Genomic DNA, 20,201 nt, shown 5'->3' on the forward strand with positions numbered 1-20,201 from the left:
ATTTGACTAATTGCAGTTTTTACTTATAAATTTGCTGCCGGTATCCGAACACCTTTTTTGAAATGGCCAAAATTTATCAATTTACTAAATTGATAATAAAGTTTTTTCAATAAATTGAATCACTATATTTCCTTATTCAGTTGTTAGCTAGGGACTTTAGCTTTCCATCGATGTATATATGTCCGCATAATGTGCACTAAGTCAGAAGTTATAAGCTTAAAAGAAAAGGGTGGCGGTAACCGAACACTCTCCCCTACTGACAAACTTTTTTTTTCATATTCATATATTTTATACAAAAGCGTGAATAAACTTCATTTTGATATCTTTACGATGTCAGCTATATTCTTCTAATTCACAATCCGATTTTACATAACAATGGAATTAACTGTTGCGATGATTTCCATTGAGACGACCAGAGCATGGTGCATCATAGGTGTTTGCACCGTATTGACGAAAATACGAATAATTCCTAAATCTGATGAAATGAACTACAAAATATCTGACACCATCAACATATCTCAAAGCCACCAAAACGCATTTAAATCAATTCACACAAGTTGAAGTTTCACGACTGTGAGTGGGTATTAATTTGCGAATTTCGGCTAATCAGTCTACTGTAACAGTAAAAACAATGTATTGTTACAAAGTCCGACTGTTTCGGTGATTTATTTCACCTTTTTCAAGGATTAGAAACTATGCGTTTTGTTGTCAAATGTGTTTTGGAAGCCATTTTTATACACATAGGACAACATAGGTTAGGCTTCAAAAACACATACCACAACAAAACGCATAGTTTCTAATCCTTGAAAAAGGTGAAATAAATCACCGAAATAGTCGGACTTTGTAACAATACGTTGTTTTTACTGTTACAGTAGACTGATTAGCCGAAATTCGCAAACTAATATCAATTCACACAGTGTACACAAAGCAGCTGAGTGTTGGTTCTATTTGCACTCGTTTGGTGCGAAGTTTCGTTCACTGAACTGATTATTTCCACTACCAAATTGTCCTTTTCAACAGATGAATACTTCTTAAAACTCTTTTGTAGATATGTGTAGTCCTGAGAACGACTGATTTGTATAATTTGCTACATTGTTGGTCACTTTTCGGTGTATTTTACTCAAACGTAAACGACCAGTTGCAGAATGTTTGAGTCCTTGTTTGAAGTGGAACTCACACTGCGAACGGTTCGCAGAATAAATCTCGCCATAATTTTTTCCCACACCAGAGCGAGCACTGCGTGAACTGCGAACGACGTACAAAGCCAATATGTAATATGCCGATTTGCTAATACCAGAGCAAAAAAGTATTCTAGAAATTTTTTGCAAAAAAAATCTACATCTGAAAAGAACTGATTAATTGTGTCACTTTGATGCTCCACAATTTCGCTCGAATGTACAACGCAGAAACAGCAGAATATTCGCCATCCATTTGAAACTGAATGCTTGATTCTTTATCAAGTTTTAATCTTTTCTACCTACACAGTCAGCGATGCCAGATCGTGAGCACTGAATTTCCGTATTCCATCTAATGTCGGGGTGATGGCGAAGAAGAAAATATCTGTATAAATCCGTGTAACTTATTTTACATCGATTCTATCTTTTTTTTTTTTAACAATTATCGCGTGTTCTAGTTTTTGAACATTTTTTTATTATTTAACTAGCTAACCCGTCGAACCTCGGCTCGCCCAAATTTTTTTTCGAATTTCGACACAAACACTTAAGCTCAAAAAAGAAGTATGACAAAAAATTAATGTGAAAATGTGAAATACTTATATTAAAATTGAGCAAATGCACAGGTTGTCATCTCATCCTTTGAGTCAAGGAACTGAACAGAGATCCTTCTCTAACGGCTTCGACGGAATGGATATAAGGTGTCACGTTTTCCGTTCCAGATGTGACTCTTACTTCCGGTAATCGATAAAAAAGCTCACAAGCCATAATGTTGGATTGATAAACTTAACACAATGTTGCAGAGCTTCGGTAGAGTTGTTGATTCGGTAGAGTAAGATATATTTACAATTTGTTTTTAGTCCAAATAACCAAAAGTTCGTAAAAAAATTTGGCTTAAGTAGCATACAAAACATTCCCAACAGCCCGTTTTTAAGGAATTACTCAAACTTGAATGTTCACCCGACGCAACAGAAGAAACTTTTCAGAAGTTCCTTGTACAGCTTTAAAGCAGCGAGAAAGTTTTCTGGGAACATTTTCTGTACATTCTAGTTGCTAAAAAGTACCACGCGTACATTAAAGCTCTAATAAAGTCGATACTTTTCAGGTACTGTGGGACTTTTGGTTGCTTGGAGAGACGACGCTTAAATTTTAATTTGATATTTATCTTACCAATTTTAACATTCTTCACAGAAAATGGCAGTCTCAATCCATTATGATAATCACATATGCATGAGAATTCTCCACACAAAACATCTCGTTGCGCGCCAACAAATTTATTCGACGATCTAGTATTCTTTCCGTCGACGGCCAGACACTTATGCAACTCGTTGCGTCAAACATCAATCGTAGAGCTAGCAAGCATTGGCAACTTTTTCAGTAGAAAATTCCATTGTCCATACAAAACAAATTCATGGATTTTTCCCACTTTTCCGGAAAACTTACGAAATTTTTTGGATGTACAAATCCGGTGGGGGTAAAAACTGATCAAACAAAAAAAGAATCATGTAAATCCGTCCATCCGTTCTTACGATTACAAAGAATGATCTCTGCATTTATATATATATATATATATATATATATATATATATATATATATATATATATATATATATATATATATATATATATATATATATATATATATATATATATATATATATATATATATATATATATATATATATATATATATATATATATATATATATATATATATATATATATATATATATATATATATATATATATATATATATATATATATATATATATATATATATATATACAGATAGACTAGCTGACCCGTCATCACGTCACCTAGAAACATCACCACAGAATAATGTGAAAATATGAAATACTTCTGTTAAGCGAAAATTGAACAAATGCACAGATTTCTATTCTGAACTGTCTGTTTTATGGAATTGCTCATACGTGAATGTTCGCCCGACAGAACAAACTTTGAAGCAGTTTCTTATACACAAAAAAATTCTATTTTTGTGTTCGGTAATAATGTTTGCGGCAACGATCTGTAAAATAATATTTTTACTGAAAGATACGTGAAATTCATCCAACACCTATGTAAAAGTTACGGTTATTTATTATTTACTGACACGGTCTGTGAACTATGAAATGTCATTTCTCTTGACGAACTCAGTGAAAGTTCTACCAATATTCGGAAAATTAATAAAAAATAATGAAGAATTTCAGTAACCATCACTATACATTCAGCAGAAATACAGATCTGTCAAATAACATAATTTTCGGACGTAAAACTGTGAAAATTTCTAGATTTGTAGAGAAAAATAGTGATGCGAATTGATTGCTTGCCAAAAATACATAATAATCAATACATAATTCTAGCGGTAATTTTTCATTTAGTGAATACATTCAAAAAACCTTTTACAACTTTTTATTTCAGCACTCTGAAAATATGATGGGTGATCCCACATTCTACTGAATTGCATCCGAAAAATATTTGATTATTTTATTTGAATAAATTATTTCTGGAGAGCAAATGTAATTCATCACACGCAAATAAATTAATTAATCGGATGGAAATATATTTTGAAAACTGAATAGCTCCTACGATTTGTTTTAGTCTTTGTTAAGACGTAGAGCCGTCTTGAGCTAGTTTTAATATGATCAGTATCTAACGAGGAAACAGATTGGAAAACTGACATGTGAACACAATGATGTAATGAAAACCGCGAAAATGTTACAACAGAGACAGGACTCGAACCCGTAGCTAACTCCTAACCGGGGAAATTGTTTTACCAATTAAACTACAATCCCTCAACAGATGACTTAGTTATTATCGTTCAAAATTATGACATGTACTACAAACTTTGGGTGCATTATGGAAGTTCAAGAATTAATTGGTTCTACTGAGTTCAACTTGCGCATGTATTCAATGATTTAACCCAATGAAATTTGTCGGCAGGAATCGGTCCGATTGTCCAACCGATTAATCACGTTGCTCTATCATCATATCATGGAAAAACAGACTTGCTGAAAAATCTGTATAAAATCAGTATTTTTTGCAAAATCCGTTTAAAATTCAGTACATTTTACCAGTGTTCTTGAAAATCAGAAGAATACTGAAAAATCCGTATATCTGGTAACCCTGTACCCAGTAAGTGACTCAGAAATGAAAGGTTGTTTATTCTCCAAAAACCGTCGTCGCGGGTACGAGAAATATACCTGTCATGGGGTTTCCTCTTTGATACATTTCAGAAAACTTTAATTTCGAATTATTTGTGATTATGTCATGCAACTAAAAATTGGATCACAAATTGCTAATCATATTTCCGATGGCATATAGTAAATAATACGTTGATACGTTAGAACGTTACAACAAGAGATATTCATGATTGAAAACTTATCACTCTCTCAAAGTAAGATGTATTCACATCAAAAAACAAAGTTTTGGTATTACATTCTTTTTGTGTATTTTGACCTTCTCTTCCAACAGACATAGCAGCCGATTCATAGCCTACAAAACCATTGCATGATTGATGTTTCGATTCTACTAAAACTAAGAATACTTCTAGGTCGGGGATCGAACATACGACAACTGGTTTGTAAGACCAATGCCCTATGTTATATAGACACACACAAAATTTTTTCTCCATTTTTCGTTTTTTTTTTAAAGTAGCGTCACTGATTGCACAATAACTAACACGCTAAAGAACCGAATGGCATTAAATTTGAGTAGAGGTGTCAACCTGAACGTCAGTGCAGACGTTGCACCTCGTGACAAAACAAAACGTGTTTTGCAAAAAGTATTAACTTTACGTCTGTTTATGTTGAACTGTCACGTGGCATAACAGTTCAACATAAACTGACGATTTTATTTTACCGAGACGATACGCCAAAAACATTGCTCTAATTGCTTCTTCATCCAATTTTTTCGGACAATGCCGCTCCCTCGTATTATTATTTTTTCCTACACTTCAAAATATGGCTCATCAATAGAAAATCTAGCAGGTGTGATCATTGACGCCGGGGAAAAGTATTTTATAAATACACACTTTTTTCCATCGCTCCGAAACATCAAAATCTGTCAAATGACATTTGTCTGTAACCCGATATTTCAACCATCACGTAATCAGAAGTGTGTTCGACCAAACAAAGTTCAATTCATCGAAATTATTTTGTTATTTTATGCTTTCCCATCGTATTTCGACAAACCCACCCATCGGATTCAAGCAATGACAAGGTTAATAAAAATGTGTGTGTGTGTGTGTGATTCAGATTCATCATAATAGAACCAGTGCAGAACATAAATTTTCCTTTGCTGGAAATCTATACCAATCAGTGAGGTTAGCACATGAAACTTGTCCGTGAAAAGCCTTCATCATAATGGTTTCAATACAACATGATAGAGTGCGTCTTTCAACCATCCCTGTGTCGAGACGTATTTTATTGTTGTTACCCTAATAACGATACTAACGAGCAATCTGCTTCAATTCATCAGCTTTTACTTGTCTGGTTTTACCGTTGACTTAAGCTTCGACAAGGCTGAACACCAACACACGGAACCACACTCAAACCCGAGCGGTAGTTTTTTTTTTCTGCGAAGATTCGTGCAATCCTGAATTGATTCAACTTGAGGCAATAAAGCCGTTGCCATCCTCGTCCGTAAATGGCAACAGCCCACTCGTCATGGGCTCTGGCTTGTTGAGCACGCATCTGGTGTAGCGGAAATAATTTAATTAACTATTAGTCGAATTTTCCACAGGCGATAAAGTAGAAACATGAACACATTATTGCAGTCGCTTCAACACCTGAGTATTCTGGTGCGAAATTTTACTCGTGGTATGATCTTAAACCTATGAACAAAATAAAAAACTATAAAAAATAATAATACATATCTCAACATGATACAGCAGCCCAGAAACCCATCATAAGCTGTAACAATGTTATCCAATATAATACGTATGATTGAATTATCCTTGAGAGCCTTATTTTTCTTTCATTCATCTCTGACCTTTGACTGGTTACAACTTTCGCTTGCACAACTGACATCGGGTGCTTTGTATCGACAAAGAAGTGGACCGAACAGAATCCAATAGAGACCATCCAGTTTAGGATGTTAGGTGAAATTCTTATTCGGCTACACTCTATCGAGCACTTTGTTTGATAACTAGGAAAAAAATTCCTAACAGAGCAAACGAACATATTGCTGTATAATTTTTTTTTGCTCTATAACGATTATATACTCCTTTTATAGTATCATGTCCGAAGGTTGAAATTTTAATCCTGGTTGCAGGAACATGGAGCTAGTCATAACGGATGGATACTTATAGATTTAGAGCGAATTTAGTTAGCAATTTGCTGTGGAAACTGCTTGCACATTAGAGTGAGAAAGAGGAACTTTGTGGGCTGATCCTTGGTTCGACTTGTTATTGTTTCAAGCCAAGGTTGATGAGTTTGGCTCTAAAAACAACGCATTTGACAGTGAGTTTCCGGTTAACTCACCGATTGATCACTCAGCGACCACTATTTTCTTGAGCACAGAAATTAAATGGTAGTCTGAAACTTGCTTGAAGCTGTGCATTACTATTACGAGAGCTACTACTTATATTTCGGGAATAGCGAATAAGAACATACATTCTGAAGTGGAAATGGCTTTTTTTATTTAAAAGATACTTTTATTCAGGCCTATTTGCGTACAAGCTTTACGTGGCCGAACTAGCCGATTTTTTAAATAAACAATTTTTTGAAGTGGATCTCGTTTTCTAGGAGGAGAAGAGCTTCCGTTTCCCTCCTGCGAGGGTTGAGTGGCACTTTGTTCGTGGCTCGGCTCGTCATCCATTACCGCATCGGTGGTTTTGTTGTTGATTTCCGTCTTCTGTTCGTTTTACTTGTTGTTCGCAGTCTTGAGCTAGTTGCTGTAGAAGCGCCTTGTTGTACATTGGTTGCAGTTGTTGGTTGGTTTAATGGTGAAACAGGAGTACTAGGCTCACTAGATTTAGTTGTTGAACGGTTGACCTTTCTTTGGTTGAAGATGTTCTTTTCGCAGTTTCAGTGCAAGGTTTACCGTAGTGTGCAGGTTGTTCACAAAACTGACATGTAACAGAACGGAAAAATTCCACAAAAGGAATGTAATGCCATGACTTTGCTTCATAAGGCAATATACATAAGTTTTTCTTCGCCGTAGCAATACATTTCGAATATCATATTAGTATGTCGGTATTCATTAGTTAAAATAAATATTGTTTTTATCAAGCGATTTACTATTATAAATCACATTGAATGAAAAACATTAATTTTGTACATGATCTTATAACTATTCCAGGTTGCCCGTCAAGCAATATTGACAGCGTCGCTCCCACTCTAGTGCAGTTCAGAGCAGTCACAACCGATATGACTATTCAGTTATAGAAATGTCATAACATTTCGAGCTCGAGACATATATATGAAAACTGTGAACGAAAATAAATGCAGCAGCTACCTATCCAGAATGTACGTACACTACCGCAGAGCGAACGGTGTGGCTTTGACTGTTGTGAGAGAGTGCGACAAAATGAACTGTTCGCTATGTTGCTGTCGTGAGTCGTGGCTCTCACGACTGCACCTAGCTATCGTGTCATTGCGTGTTGGCTACTGTTAAACGTAGCAGCTGAGCGTATCGTTTTGTCTGTCTTGCTATCTCGCAACAACCTACCTCTAGCATACTACGCGTAGGACTGAAACGTTAGCTATAATTTCGCTTCTATTTATAGATTCGCGTGCTTCCAACAGCTTTGCTTGTGGATCGATTGGCCAATCAGAGCGACGCTTTCTCATTGATAGTTATATCGCTTACTCCTTCAAAACCGTCGTCTATGGCAGGGAAACCCGATATGCCGGAAAATTTTAGCAGACAAAATAGGACACTGCTCGCTACTAATCAAAATATCAATCATTTATAATTGAAAATACGTGGCTTGATATGTTCAAATTGAATCGTAGAAATATTTTCAATCAAATAATTAAATAATATTAATAATTGATACAAAATATACTGAGCTGTAAGTGTTTAAAACCTGACCACATTTCTACGTGTATATTTCCCTGAATTTATAATTTGCACCCCTAATAAAGATGTGTTCCACATCCAAACAAAAATACCTTTTTTTTTAGATATTTGAATTTTAAGTGTTCTTTTTAAAACAAAATTACCTAAAAAATTGCAGAAGACACCAAATCGATTGGACCCACCGTTTTTGAAACGTGCATCGAAAATTTTCACCGGATTTTAGCTTAGTACCTTCTCAAAAGTAAGACTAGAGTAAAAATGGCTAATTTATGATGCAAATTGTATCTTTAAATCGTAAAGAATGCATATGAAAAATTTGAGCCAAATAAAAAAATACAAGAAAACATCGACCTTCGATTTTCTATGGAATTGCTCTTATGCTAGTTGCTGGGGCCAAACGAACCGAGTCCCAACATCCGGGTACGAATGTACCGGGAAAAAAGGGTCAACGTATTTAACAAATAACCTGCTTTTGAACTTTTTTCAAAACTCACTCCCGGCCCCGGAACAACAGGATGAGATATGTTTAAAATTCTAAACATTTAGAGCGAAAATACAAAAAAAAACGAAGAATCCAGGTTTTTCCAAATTTGTTTTTTAAGTATCTAACGATAAACGAACGAAATCAATTTAAAGTTAATAATTACCTAAGGAGTGTATCGAAAAGTAGTTAGCGAAAAAAAACATATTTTGACATCAGTTTTGTTTTTTAACTCCTTCATGTTTTGGGACACTGGGGACCTTCCTTCCGAAAGTGCCGCTTGACAATTGCCCAATACCTTTCCATTGGCCGAAGATCCGGGCAGTTCGGTGGGTTGATGTCCTTTTCCACGAATTGTTTATTATTTTTTGACAACCACTGTAGAACGGAGTTGGCGTAGTGGGCTGAAGCCAAATCCGGGCAGAAGAGAGGAGGAACCTTATGCTTTCTGTACAGTGGCAGCATTCTCTTCTTCAAACATTCTTCCTCGTACACATTGGTGTTAATTGTGCCTTTAGTGAAGAAAATCGACGACCGCAAACCACAGGTACAAATTGCTTGCCAGACCAACACCTTCTGCCCAAACTTTTCCATCGCCACCGTGGTGTCAGCTTCGTCCAGGTCCTGGTACACCGTTTTCGTATAATATTGCGGTCCGGGCAGCGCTCGAAAGTCTTCCTTGGCGTAGGTTTCGTCGTCGATCAGGATGCATCCGTCTTTATTCTGTAGAATCCGGTTATACAGTTTTCGCGCTCTTGTTTTGGCCTGAACTTGCTGTAGCAGGGACTTTTTCGGCACCTTCTGTTTCTTGAACGTTTTCAGGGAGTTCCGAACTTTGATCCGTTGAATCATCCGGATGCTAGTGTTGAACTGCTTGGCCAAATCCCGCGTTGACGCCGATGGGTTTTTCCTGATGTACTCAATCACTTTAAAGTCCCGGCCAGGCCTGGCTGGGACCCGTTTTCCTACCGGATCGGAGCAAATCCTTCATGGAAAGGGTCTTACCGAACTTCTCAATAATATTTTTGAAAATGGTGTGGTGCACTTTCACCCGTTTTGCAATTTCGTTGTACGTGATACCACTTTCTGAGCACCAAGTGTGCAGAAGTTTCTTTCGCGTTTCCGGATCAATTCGACTCATCATTGAAACGATAAACCGTATCGAAACCAATCGATTGCGCAGCTATTGTTGACATGTAAACAAACATGTCACCGCAAAACACGCTGCAAAAAATTAAGCCATTTCAAAGTAATAACTGTTTGAATGTTGCTAACTACTAATCGATACTCTCCTTATAAGAAGTATTGATATATAACTTCACCATTTCAGATATTGCGCATTCGTATCGAATAAAATTAATGTTTGGAAATCAACCTCGCAACCGACTGCAAATTGTTTGACCTTCAAACTATTCCAGTTGAAAGTAATTGAGCACGAAATTACCAACTGAGCAATTATTCGCCACCGAAGAATAGGAATGAAGAATATGAATCTTAAATTTGTCTGAAACATTCCGATAACGTAGCTTCAATAATCATTCATAAACCAGGTGCCAGACAACAGTTCAATCTGAACAACAAATCGTTTAAGTAAAATACAAAAACCGAAAACTACCATTAATCTTTTCAAATATCTCCGCTATTATGCTGCTTTACCGATGTTTTCGTTAAAGCTTGCCGGAGACGCTTTGAATACTAGACGAAAGATGGTAATAGTATGATTGCAAGGATCTCCTGGCTTCTTTGAGATGCTATGCTATGCCAAGAATGTTTTGACGAATTATTTAAAGCTGCATCACTCTATCCAAAGAGAGCGGTTAGAGAATGACTCTGGAACAAGGAAAGGAACACTTTTCTGTCTAATCCAAATGAAATTTCCTTGGGCCAGACCGAAGCCGAGATGAAAATGTGCTTTCATCTGTTTGCTAAAGGGCTAAAGCTAAATGTAATTGACAAATCGAAAAACAAGCGAATCGAAATGTTAGCTACCAATTTAACCCATTGAGACCAGTAGATTTTTTCCCAACCGGTGGCGAATTTACGTATTACAAATAAGTGGCGAAAACGTTGCTGATGATTTATAAGTCCATCCTAATGCGATACTTTTTACGTCCCTTCAACGCGATGTCATCAGGATCAGAATAATAGCGCTGAAAGTTGTGCATGCTGGTCTGTCCTGATGGTCTTAATTGCAAAGATTAAATTAGGGATGTAAGGAAGCTTCTAGGTTGCACATTAAGTGGGATGCTACGGAGGCCATTGTCTGTTTACTTCCATCGTGTGTAAGGGAGTTTTTCCAGTGGGTTACTAAAACACACCAAGAACCGGTGTCTGATAACAAACTTCCGATGGAGAAAATTTAATGCCTTATCCTTTTTATCGTGCTCCGCAAACTACGTCAAGATTAACCAGAAGGATGCTAGCATTGTCTGAGGAACTGTGTTCTGTAGAGCCTCACAATCTACAATTACCGTTCTACCGCGGCTGTAAGTTTCCATTATCCTTCGCTCTCAACGAAAAATTATTTACCGGCCGGTCACGAAGCAAACGATATGGAATTAAATACTCACCAGTACGATTTCCACCGCACCAACTATGTACATGGCAGCCGCTAGAGTCGTCCCGGTGTAGAACAACATCCCGACAGCGCCGCCAAACTCGGGCCCGAGCGATCTGTGTCAAGAGATGAAAAAAAACAACAACATCAGAACGTTAATGGTTTAGCGCATAATTGCATCGAGTCCGATTGAGGATGGTTTGCAGAAGCTAACTAACTAAGGAATAAACGGTATAAGTGTTGAATGGATGATGGTGAAGCGCTTGTTCAACAAAGTGCCTTTGGACCGCTACCTAATTGAGGGAATGGCTTTGCAGACGAGTATCACAGTGGGTAACGCGTTCTAATTAACTACCTGGATGGATAGTTGCAGTGCTAGTTGACGGTTCCGGATTGTCTGTAGTGATGACCCATTCCTCTTAATTGTGCACTTAAATTTGTTTGCACAGACCGTGATTCAGATGGGGAACTCGGAGTAATTTGTTCAAACGTACCCATTTATTCCATAACAAAAGTGCGAATGGACTGCAGTTTACCAAGGCAGACAACGCCAAGTTTTTCCACTAGGAAGGCCATCCAACCGGACGGACAATGATATACCGCGATCCAACAGAATGGATAAAAAATGAAAGAGTTAGGAAAAGTTACTGCCACCGTGAAGCGATCTGGTCAAACTTGTACAGAAGGATGGGTGCCATCTCTGAATAATATCGTACAGTTTGCATAACTTTCGCAGTGACGAAAGTTAATCTGATGTGAAAATTACTACTAATTAAATCTTCATGCTTCACCATGATTTCGAATTGTTCTTATCTCTTGAAACGGAGATAACGGATGCAGTAAGAGTGAACAACCGAAATCAACTGAAACGAAATGAACAAAATAACTTTTTCGGATATTTTCGGATACTGTTTCTGCGAGAAAAAATATGTTACGACGGTAACAAAAAGACGGTCAAAAGTTTGTACTGACTTTCACTGATTTTTAAGAGCTAACGTGTCTTCGAGTAAGTTTTACAAGATTATATAACGCTTCTTTTGAAAGTGGCACCTTAATTTTTGTTAAGGGGTTAGTACCAATTTCGAATAAAATTATTTTTTTTTAACAAATTTTTTTTTCTCTCATTTTGAAGAAAAAACAGCTTCCCCAAGTAACAATCCGCAACTAATTCTTATTCGACTAAGTCGAAACTATGTTGCGACAAGAGCAATATGTGAATATGTTTTTGCTTCTCTCTCTCTCTCTCTCTCTCTCTCTCTCTCTCTCTCTCTCTCTCTCTCTCTCTCTCTCTCTCTCTCTCTCTCTCTCTCTCTCTCTCTCTCACACACTTTATCTCTCTCTCACTCACTCACTCACTCACTCACTTTCTCTCTCTCTCTCTCTCTCTCTCTTTGTGTGTGTCTGTGTGTGGGTGCGTGGGTGGTTTGATTTGTCAGATATATTTTCTCAGACATGGCTGAACCGATTTTAATAAACTTGTGCTCGTTTGAAACCTGCTGTCGAGCCATTGATCATGTTCAAAGATCAAATGGCTGTGACTTTTGGTTCCGGAGATATGATTGTATAAGTGACGTAATCGATAAAACGCGTTGTATTTTTACCGCTCTGATGTTTGTAAGGGTGCCAATATTTTTGGATCACCTCTAATTTCATAAAGCGCTATTGTTCAACAGTTTAAGTATCTTGAAAAAAGTCCTCATGCAAAATTTGAGCTAAATCGGACATGGGTAAGGGGTGCTGCCCAGCGGTTAAAGTTTGAAAATTTTCGACAACTAATTTTGTGATTGAAATCATAAAAGTTGACGCTGTCAATCTGCTTAAAAACAGCACAAAGAAAGCAAAAAATAAATTTGTCTTATTAATAAATTTATTAGTCAAAAACTAATGAGAAGTGTCAAAACCACCCTTTCATTAAAAAGCCAAAAAGGATAATCTAGTTGAAACTGCTTACAAATTGTATTGATGTTTTTTTACATGTGTTATGATATATACATATTGAAATTTTTAAACCGATATCTAAAAATTCCGTAAACTCTTAGTGGAAAGTGTTTTTGTGCAGAATTTGTGCACAATTGAAATGAATATAAATAACAATGTTTTTCACGTGGAACAGTGAAGTGAGTTTCGTATGCTGCACTTTAATTGCATATGTCAAACGAAATTCGTTTTATCTTCCAACATGACAATATTGCAGCTGGTTCTGGTTTATTCAGCAGAAAGCTGCATCTAAATAAGAAAAAAGGTAAGTTTTTTTCTGTTCACAACATAGTTTTGGATCTAGAAAATACGATCTATCACAGTTTGCGTAGAATGCGCGTAGTGGGCGCTTGCTTTTCTCTGTAGCTCCTTGATGTTTCGCTCGGAGTACTATTTGTATTTGGTGTTTGCTTTCGGAGTCCAAAAAGTTTTCAGTGATAGAGTCACTGTCACACAATTGAATAAAAAAAGTGATTTTAAATAAAAACTGTTACGCTGATAGCAGACTTCCTGAGTTTCATGTTCGTTTATGCCTTTTCCGTAAATACATCACGGGAAGTCGCTATCGCATTCAACCACCATTCATATTTATAGAAAACAAAATTTATTTTGGAACCAGAAGTCACAGCCGTTTGATCTTCGAATATGATCAATGGCCTGATAGTAGCTTTCAAACTAGCCTGATTTAGTTGAAATCGGTTAAGCCAGCTTCGATAAAATTGAACGATAAAAAATAAAGTGGGTTTTCTCGGTTACGTCACTTATGTCATTATATTTCCGGAAACTGAAGTGACAGCAATTTGATCTTCAAACTTGATCAATGATCAATCAATTTGCGAACTTGATCAATGAGAATAGCATTTAAACAAGTATTAGATTGATGAAACCGATTCAGCTATCTACGAGAAAACTGAGCGGTAAAAATATTCGTTGAAAGGTGCACAGAGACATATACACACACGAAGACATTTTTCGATCTGGTTAAGCTGAATCGAATGGTATATAACACTAGGGGTCTGCAAGGTTTCGTTCGAACGTTGGTTTTTCCAAGCAATTCTATTACCTTTTTATATATAGAAAGTCAAAAACTTCAGTTTTTTGTTTCTTGAGGGCATCGAAAGTGACACCCCTTCAAAATGGAATACCGAAACTGTGATTGTGATGAAATTTTAAGCGCTTGAAGAATTGACAGTGCATAACATAAAAATGAATCATTTTCACTTTTTTTTCGATATAATATATGCTGTAAAACAAAAATTGGATACCTTCAGTTATCTCTAGAAATGAGTCAGTAAAAAGTCAAGTCGATTTTTATCAATCCTACCCATAAAAGTACAATACATGAATTCATGAAAAATGCGTAATGACATCATTAATCATATTGTAAAGATGCAAATATTGACAAAAAAGATCGTTTTCTCGTAAACTTTGCACCTTAAATACTGTGATTGAAAAAATGCAACACATTCTTTTGTGTATAACTTTGTATTACATGGGTAAAAATTGATGAATTTATGAGTAAAGCTATTTTAGAGTGTTTACATCAAGGCCGCTTTAACAGAGGGGTATTTAAAGGCATGTGCCCCGGGCCCACGGTCTTAGGGAGTCCTTGACGGAACCAGCCGAGCAAAAAAAGAATCATTGAGTTAGTCAAAGGCCCACAAGTAAATCTTGCCCCCGGGACCATTAATACGTAAAAGCGGCGCTGGTTCACGTGTTCGAAATTTCGTCACTGTCATTAAATCGTTCAAGGAGACTTAGCGGCGCGCTGGTAGCAGGAGCAAAGCGAAGCAGTACAACCCTTTGAATGCAAGGAAGGAAAGAGATTTCTTTATTCATAATGTGGCCACGAAGGTCAATTCTTTCGTATGATTCGTACAATGAAGTGAGTCAGGCTTCATGTCTTCAAGGAGAGAAAGGTACCGAATGGAGTCGGTGTACGATGAGACGAACATTAAAGCGAACGCCTAGAAGTTAGAGTTTTTCGTCGGTAAGACTCGCTTGGATGTTCCCAAAGAAAAAGGTTGTTGACAAATTTACCAAGAAGAACTTGGTGTTCAAGCGATCTGTGGGTGTGGTATATTTAGCAACTCATACGTAACGATCAACGTACCATCAACGGGCAAGTATATAAAAAAGAATGCATTTAGAAGCGCCTGCTGTCTCTTCTCCGGCCTTACGGAGGTGAAACTCTATTTCGGTGGAATCTGGCATCGTACCATTACACGAAACCGGTGGTGGAGTGGTACGAAGTCAGCGTTGTTGTTTTAAAAGACACAAATCTACAAAACTCGCCAGAAATTCGCCCAGTACAACAACTCAGGACAAACTACGGAAGACAGGAGAGATCTTCAAGAACGACAAGCATTTGTAGGAAAAGTAGATGAAAGTGTGCAAAAAAAAATGGTACAAGTGTTGCACAACATTTGATGGGTAATGTTACGTCCAAGGTATTAGGCCTTGACTAGAAGGTCGAATAAACCTTTTTTGTCAAAAAAAAATAGCTAATACCTTATGACCAAAAAAGAACCGGAAATTTATTAAAAAACGCCAAATTTCAATTTTTAATAAATTTCTTTATTATCGCCTTTAAAGTACTCTCCTCCTGCGGCAATACATGCATGCCAACGCTTGATCCAATTTTCCATACAAGTTTTATAGGCCGCCGAAGATATGGCCTTTAGTTCACGCAGCGAATTCTCTTTTATGGTCTCTATGGTCTCAAAACGCGTTCCCCGCAATGGCAATTTGAGTCTGGGGAAGAGGAAAAAGTCACACGGGGCCATATCTGGAGAGTACGGTGCTTGGTTGATGATATTGGTTGAGTTATTGGCCAAAAAATCATCTCTTTGGCCACATCAACACGACGCTGTTTTTGAATGAAATTCAGCTTTTTTGGCACCAGCCGAGAAGCGACGCGTTTCAAACCCAAAACATCAGGTAAAATGTGTTCGGCTGATCCATAAGAGATGCTCAACAACACAGCAATCTCTCTAATCGGTACAGAACGATTTTGCAACACGATTTGCTTCGCCGATTCAATGTTTTCTTCAGTAACAGATGTTGTTGGGCGGCCAGGGATCTCATCATGATCCAAGCTTGTACGACCACCTTTGAAGCGTTTATACCACTCGTATGCCTGTGTTTTTCCTAGACACGATTCACCAAAGGTCTTTTTTAACATTTTCAACGTTTCGGAACACTTAAATCCAAAATCGCCACACGAAAATTTTTCAACTTCTTTGTATAGACGCCAAACAAAAACTAATCGTACGCTATTCGTCAAAATTTGACAGAATGTGTATAAAAGTGTTGCCAACGTTGAGAGAATAAAAGTTTACCGATTGGACAAGCGCAGGAATTTTATAATGAAAATTCCGTTTCTTTTTTGATCATAAGGTATGTGAGTTGTAACTTTGAATTAATTTTTGGTGATCATTTATGTCGGGTACAGGCTTCAGAAGAAAACGTCGTTCATTGGTTTAGAACTCCTATCCAGTACAAAAGATAAAGGAGGAGTCTGTGTAGAATGCTATCTGCGACGATAGCTTCCAGGCATCCCTTGTTTTTATGAGCTTCTGTGTTGTCCCAAAAATTTCATTGTTATCAACGGACGGAAGTCGGCATCAGCCGTATTAGTAAACTGGATACCCATCTACTTAGAGCATGCAAAAATACCACCGTGCTATTCTTTTCCGTTTCGGCAGGTCTTAGTCTAATAAGCTTCTCATCATCAAAAAGCAGCAGCCCGAAGCGAAGTCATCCAACCACTTTAATTTGGTAATCTAATTCCAAATTTTATCGCCGAAATTCCGCTCAACACCGAAGAAAGTTAAACGAAATGCGCCAACTTGGATTAAATAAGTTGAGCCTGATAAATGTTTGTCGACATTGTTGTCGTCGTCGTCGTCGTCGTTGTTCTCGTAATGCTATCCCGTCCTTGGAAGCAACAGAACCGGAGTGATGAGTTATTCTCCCTTTTCGCTAATTAGAATAAGAATCGGTTCGGAGCAGTTTCGGTACTTGAAAGTTTCAAGTCCAGACACATCTACTTACCTCGATATCATGAAATAGCTCCCGCCCGCAGGTACCACCCCGTTCGTGGCAATCGCAGACATCGAAATGGCAGTTAACATAGTCTGCAATGAGAAGGACGAAAAGAGAGAATACGGGAGCAATGGAACGGTGAAAATAAAAAAAAACATCATTAGTGGAGTATTTTACTAACCAACTCAGTGGGTGTGATTTAGTATAGAGTTAGGATGGGAGATGGGTCAGATTAGATGATGCTGTTTTGTCTAAATGGTTGTGATATAGAGCAGAGAGAGAGAGAGAGAGATGAATTTCCTATAAACTATGCTAACGATGAGCAAATGATTTTTTTTTTGACGGTATGAATGGACCAGTAGATTAAAAATGTTAGACCGAACTAGAACTATCAGACGAACAAAGGATTCTGCTCAATCAAATAATTACGCTTCCCTTAGTTCAATTTGTAATGGAGCAAAAACCTTCGATTGGAAATTCATCGATTAGACATGAAGACAGCGACGGGAAGATCGATCGATTTCATTAGAATCACTTTTTTTAACTTTTCCAGCGGTGAGCTTCCTCAGCACTCTGACGTGGCACTTTTTTTTCTGTATAATCGACAACTGTTCCGTGAGGTTCCAGCAGGGAGCTAATAAATTATGTCACTCTAAATCTTTTAAAAGGCAAATAAATCATCTGCAAATTGGGACGTCCATTGAATTTGTTCGACATTTGGCCTGTATGTACCAGCTTCGCGCGATATTTTTAAACAGACAGACAGTGGCGCGTAGGAGTGAGTGAAAATGGTGAATGAAAGTTTGTTGGACGGATGGGCGGGCAGATGTTTCACTTGTCCCCTGGGAGGATGTTTGGTTGTGTTCGGTTTTGTGAAGAAAAAAAATATACGACGTTTTTATCGACGATTAGATCGTTTCGACAACAGCTTCGTCGGGGATTGACGCCTTTTGATTGTGCACGAATTGAATTATGGTTTTGGGATGAAAATGGGTGTTGCTTTTTACGATTGAGCTGTTGAACACACGTTTGACATACGAAGCCCTCAACTATGGTTTCTGAAATAGAAATAGATATTATCCAGTAAATGCGAATTACTCCTGTCCACGTTAAATTTCGGACATTTTTCTTCCAGTGTAGATTTTCATTTATTTCCCGGATCGGTGAAACGTTTCACCCACATGGCAGCAGTAACTTTCCACTTTATTTCTTGGTTCAACATGTTAACGTTTTTGTTACATTCTGTAAAATGAAGTCGAATCAAGTTCAAGTGCGCAAACGCATTTAGTACGAATATTCGTAATTATCGGTAGACCATCTATCAAACAATCATTCGTGCCGTGACTATCGGATCGATCGGACGTAAATTCTGCTTTCTCCAATCGCGTGGTGAATTGTTTTATTCCGTTATCAAGGTCATTCCGTATTCTATTGTCTGCATCAGTGCGGTCGAGTGATAGTTCTAATTAATCCGTTCTCAAGGCCGACTGTGAGCTTGTGTAAAGCAGCACTGCGTGTGGTACCGTTAGCCAGCGCCAGCTGGGCGCTGCGCGTATATCGTTTACATATATACATTAGAAACAGTGATAAATATTTATAGTGATAAAAAGAGAAACGTTTCATTGGACAGTGTAGTGAGAGACTAAAAACAAAGTGCTTTTTCCTCAAAGAGGTTTTTTGCACTTTATTGAACTGGAATATTCACCGGTTGCCTAGGACCGGGCCTTGTCGGCCGATCACCCTTCGAGAGCTAAAGCTAAGTATTTTTTTTCTTTTTCCCTGTTGTTCAGTACCATTAGATTTTTATTGCCCCCTAATATTTACCCGCACGGACACATTTCCGTGCCATGACAAAAGGCACAGAATTGCCTGACCTTCCCCTAGATGATCAAATGGATGCTTCTGATGGCAATAAATCTCGCATTAGAAGCTATCCCGATGGGCTTGCACTCCCGGCCGGACCATATGCGGTTTACATCCGGACCAAAGCCAACGGTAAAAAATTGAACCTTCTAAGACTTTCTGAAGACCTGTCCTCGCGATACAATACTGTACAAAAAATTGAGAAAGTACGCCCGGACAAGCTTAGGGTCTTGTTAGCCAGTGCAAAACAGGCTAATGAGATCGTTCAAAGTGAGCATTTCACGCGGGAGTATCGCGTATACGTACCAGCTCGCGAAGTCGAGATAGACGGCGTGATCACCGATCCGAGTCTGACTTGCGAGGACGTTCTTAAGCATGGGGCAGGCGGTTTTAAAAACCCCCTACTCAAGAACGTTAAGATACTGGACTGCAAGCAATTGCGTTCAGTATCGACCGCTGAGGATGGGACTAAGTCCTATATCCCATCAGACTCGTATCGGGTGACTTTCGCTGGCTCGGCTTTGCCTAATTACGTCCTCCTGGACCGAGTCCGTTTACCTGTTCGTCTTTTTGTGCCGCGGGTCATGAACTGCACCAATTGCAAACAATTGGGACATACAGCATCCCATTGTTGCAATAAATCCCGGTGTATAAAGTGTGGAGGGAGTCATGCGGATAACTCCTGCAGTGGAGACAATGAAAAGTGTCTCTACTGTAAGGAGGGGCCGCATGACCTCTCTGATTGTCCCGTGTACAAATTGCGTAAAGATAAAATGAAGCGTTCACTCAAGCAACATTCCAAACGCTCTTTTGCGGAAATGTTGAAATGTGCTACGCCACCTACCGAAAATCCTTACGCTTACTTGTCAACTGACGAGAGCGAATATGATGACCCCCTCGAAGGTACATCTTCGGCTGTCCCTCATAGCTCATCAATTAGAAAGAGAAGAAATAAATCTTCTCAAAAGCTCCCTAGTAAGGGTTTGAAGATGTCCTCTGATGGGTTTCGAAAAATTACAACAACTGGTAGTGATGGCAAAAAACCAGAGAAAAAAGCTCCAGGCCTTGGAAAATTAAATT

At 38.0% G+C, this 20,201-nt stretch overlaps 1 protein-coding gene across 9 annotated transcripts in view; it reads right to left on the reverse strand.

Annotated features, from left to right (window-relative positions):
• Positions 1–20,201, reverse strand: part of LOC131435732 (solute carrier family 12 member 4) — a 652,550-nt gene that overhangs the window by 97,015 nt on the left and 535,334 nt on the right. For all 9 annotated transcript variants that reach the window (XM_058603892.1, XM_058603893.1, XM_058603896.1 and 6 more), the window contains 2 exons: positions 17,268–17,350; positions 11,248–11,350 (listed from right to left, as the gene is read on the reverse strand). In XM_058603892.1, coding sequence (XP_058459875.1) covers positions 11,248–11,350; positions 17,268–17,350 — 186 coding nt within the window. The remainder of the gene's footprint in view (positions 1–11,247; positions 11,351–17,267; positions 17,351–20,201) is intronic.

Source organism: Malaya genurostris, chromosome 3, assembly GCF_030247185.1.
Source record: "Malaya genurostris strain Urasoe2022 chromosome 3, Malgen_1.1, whole genome shotgun sequence".
Classification (NCBI taxonomy): Eukaryota; Metazoa; Arthropoda; class Insecta; order Diptera; family Culicidae; genus Malaya; species Malaya genurostris.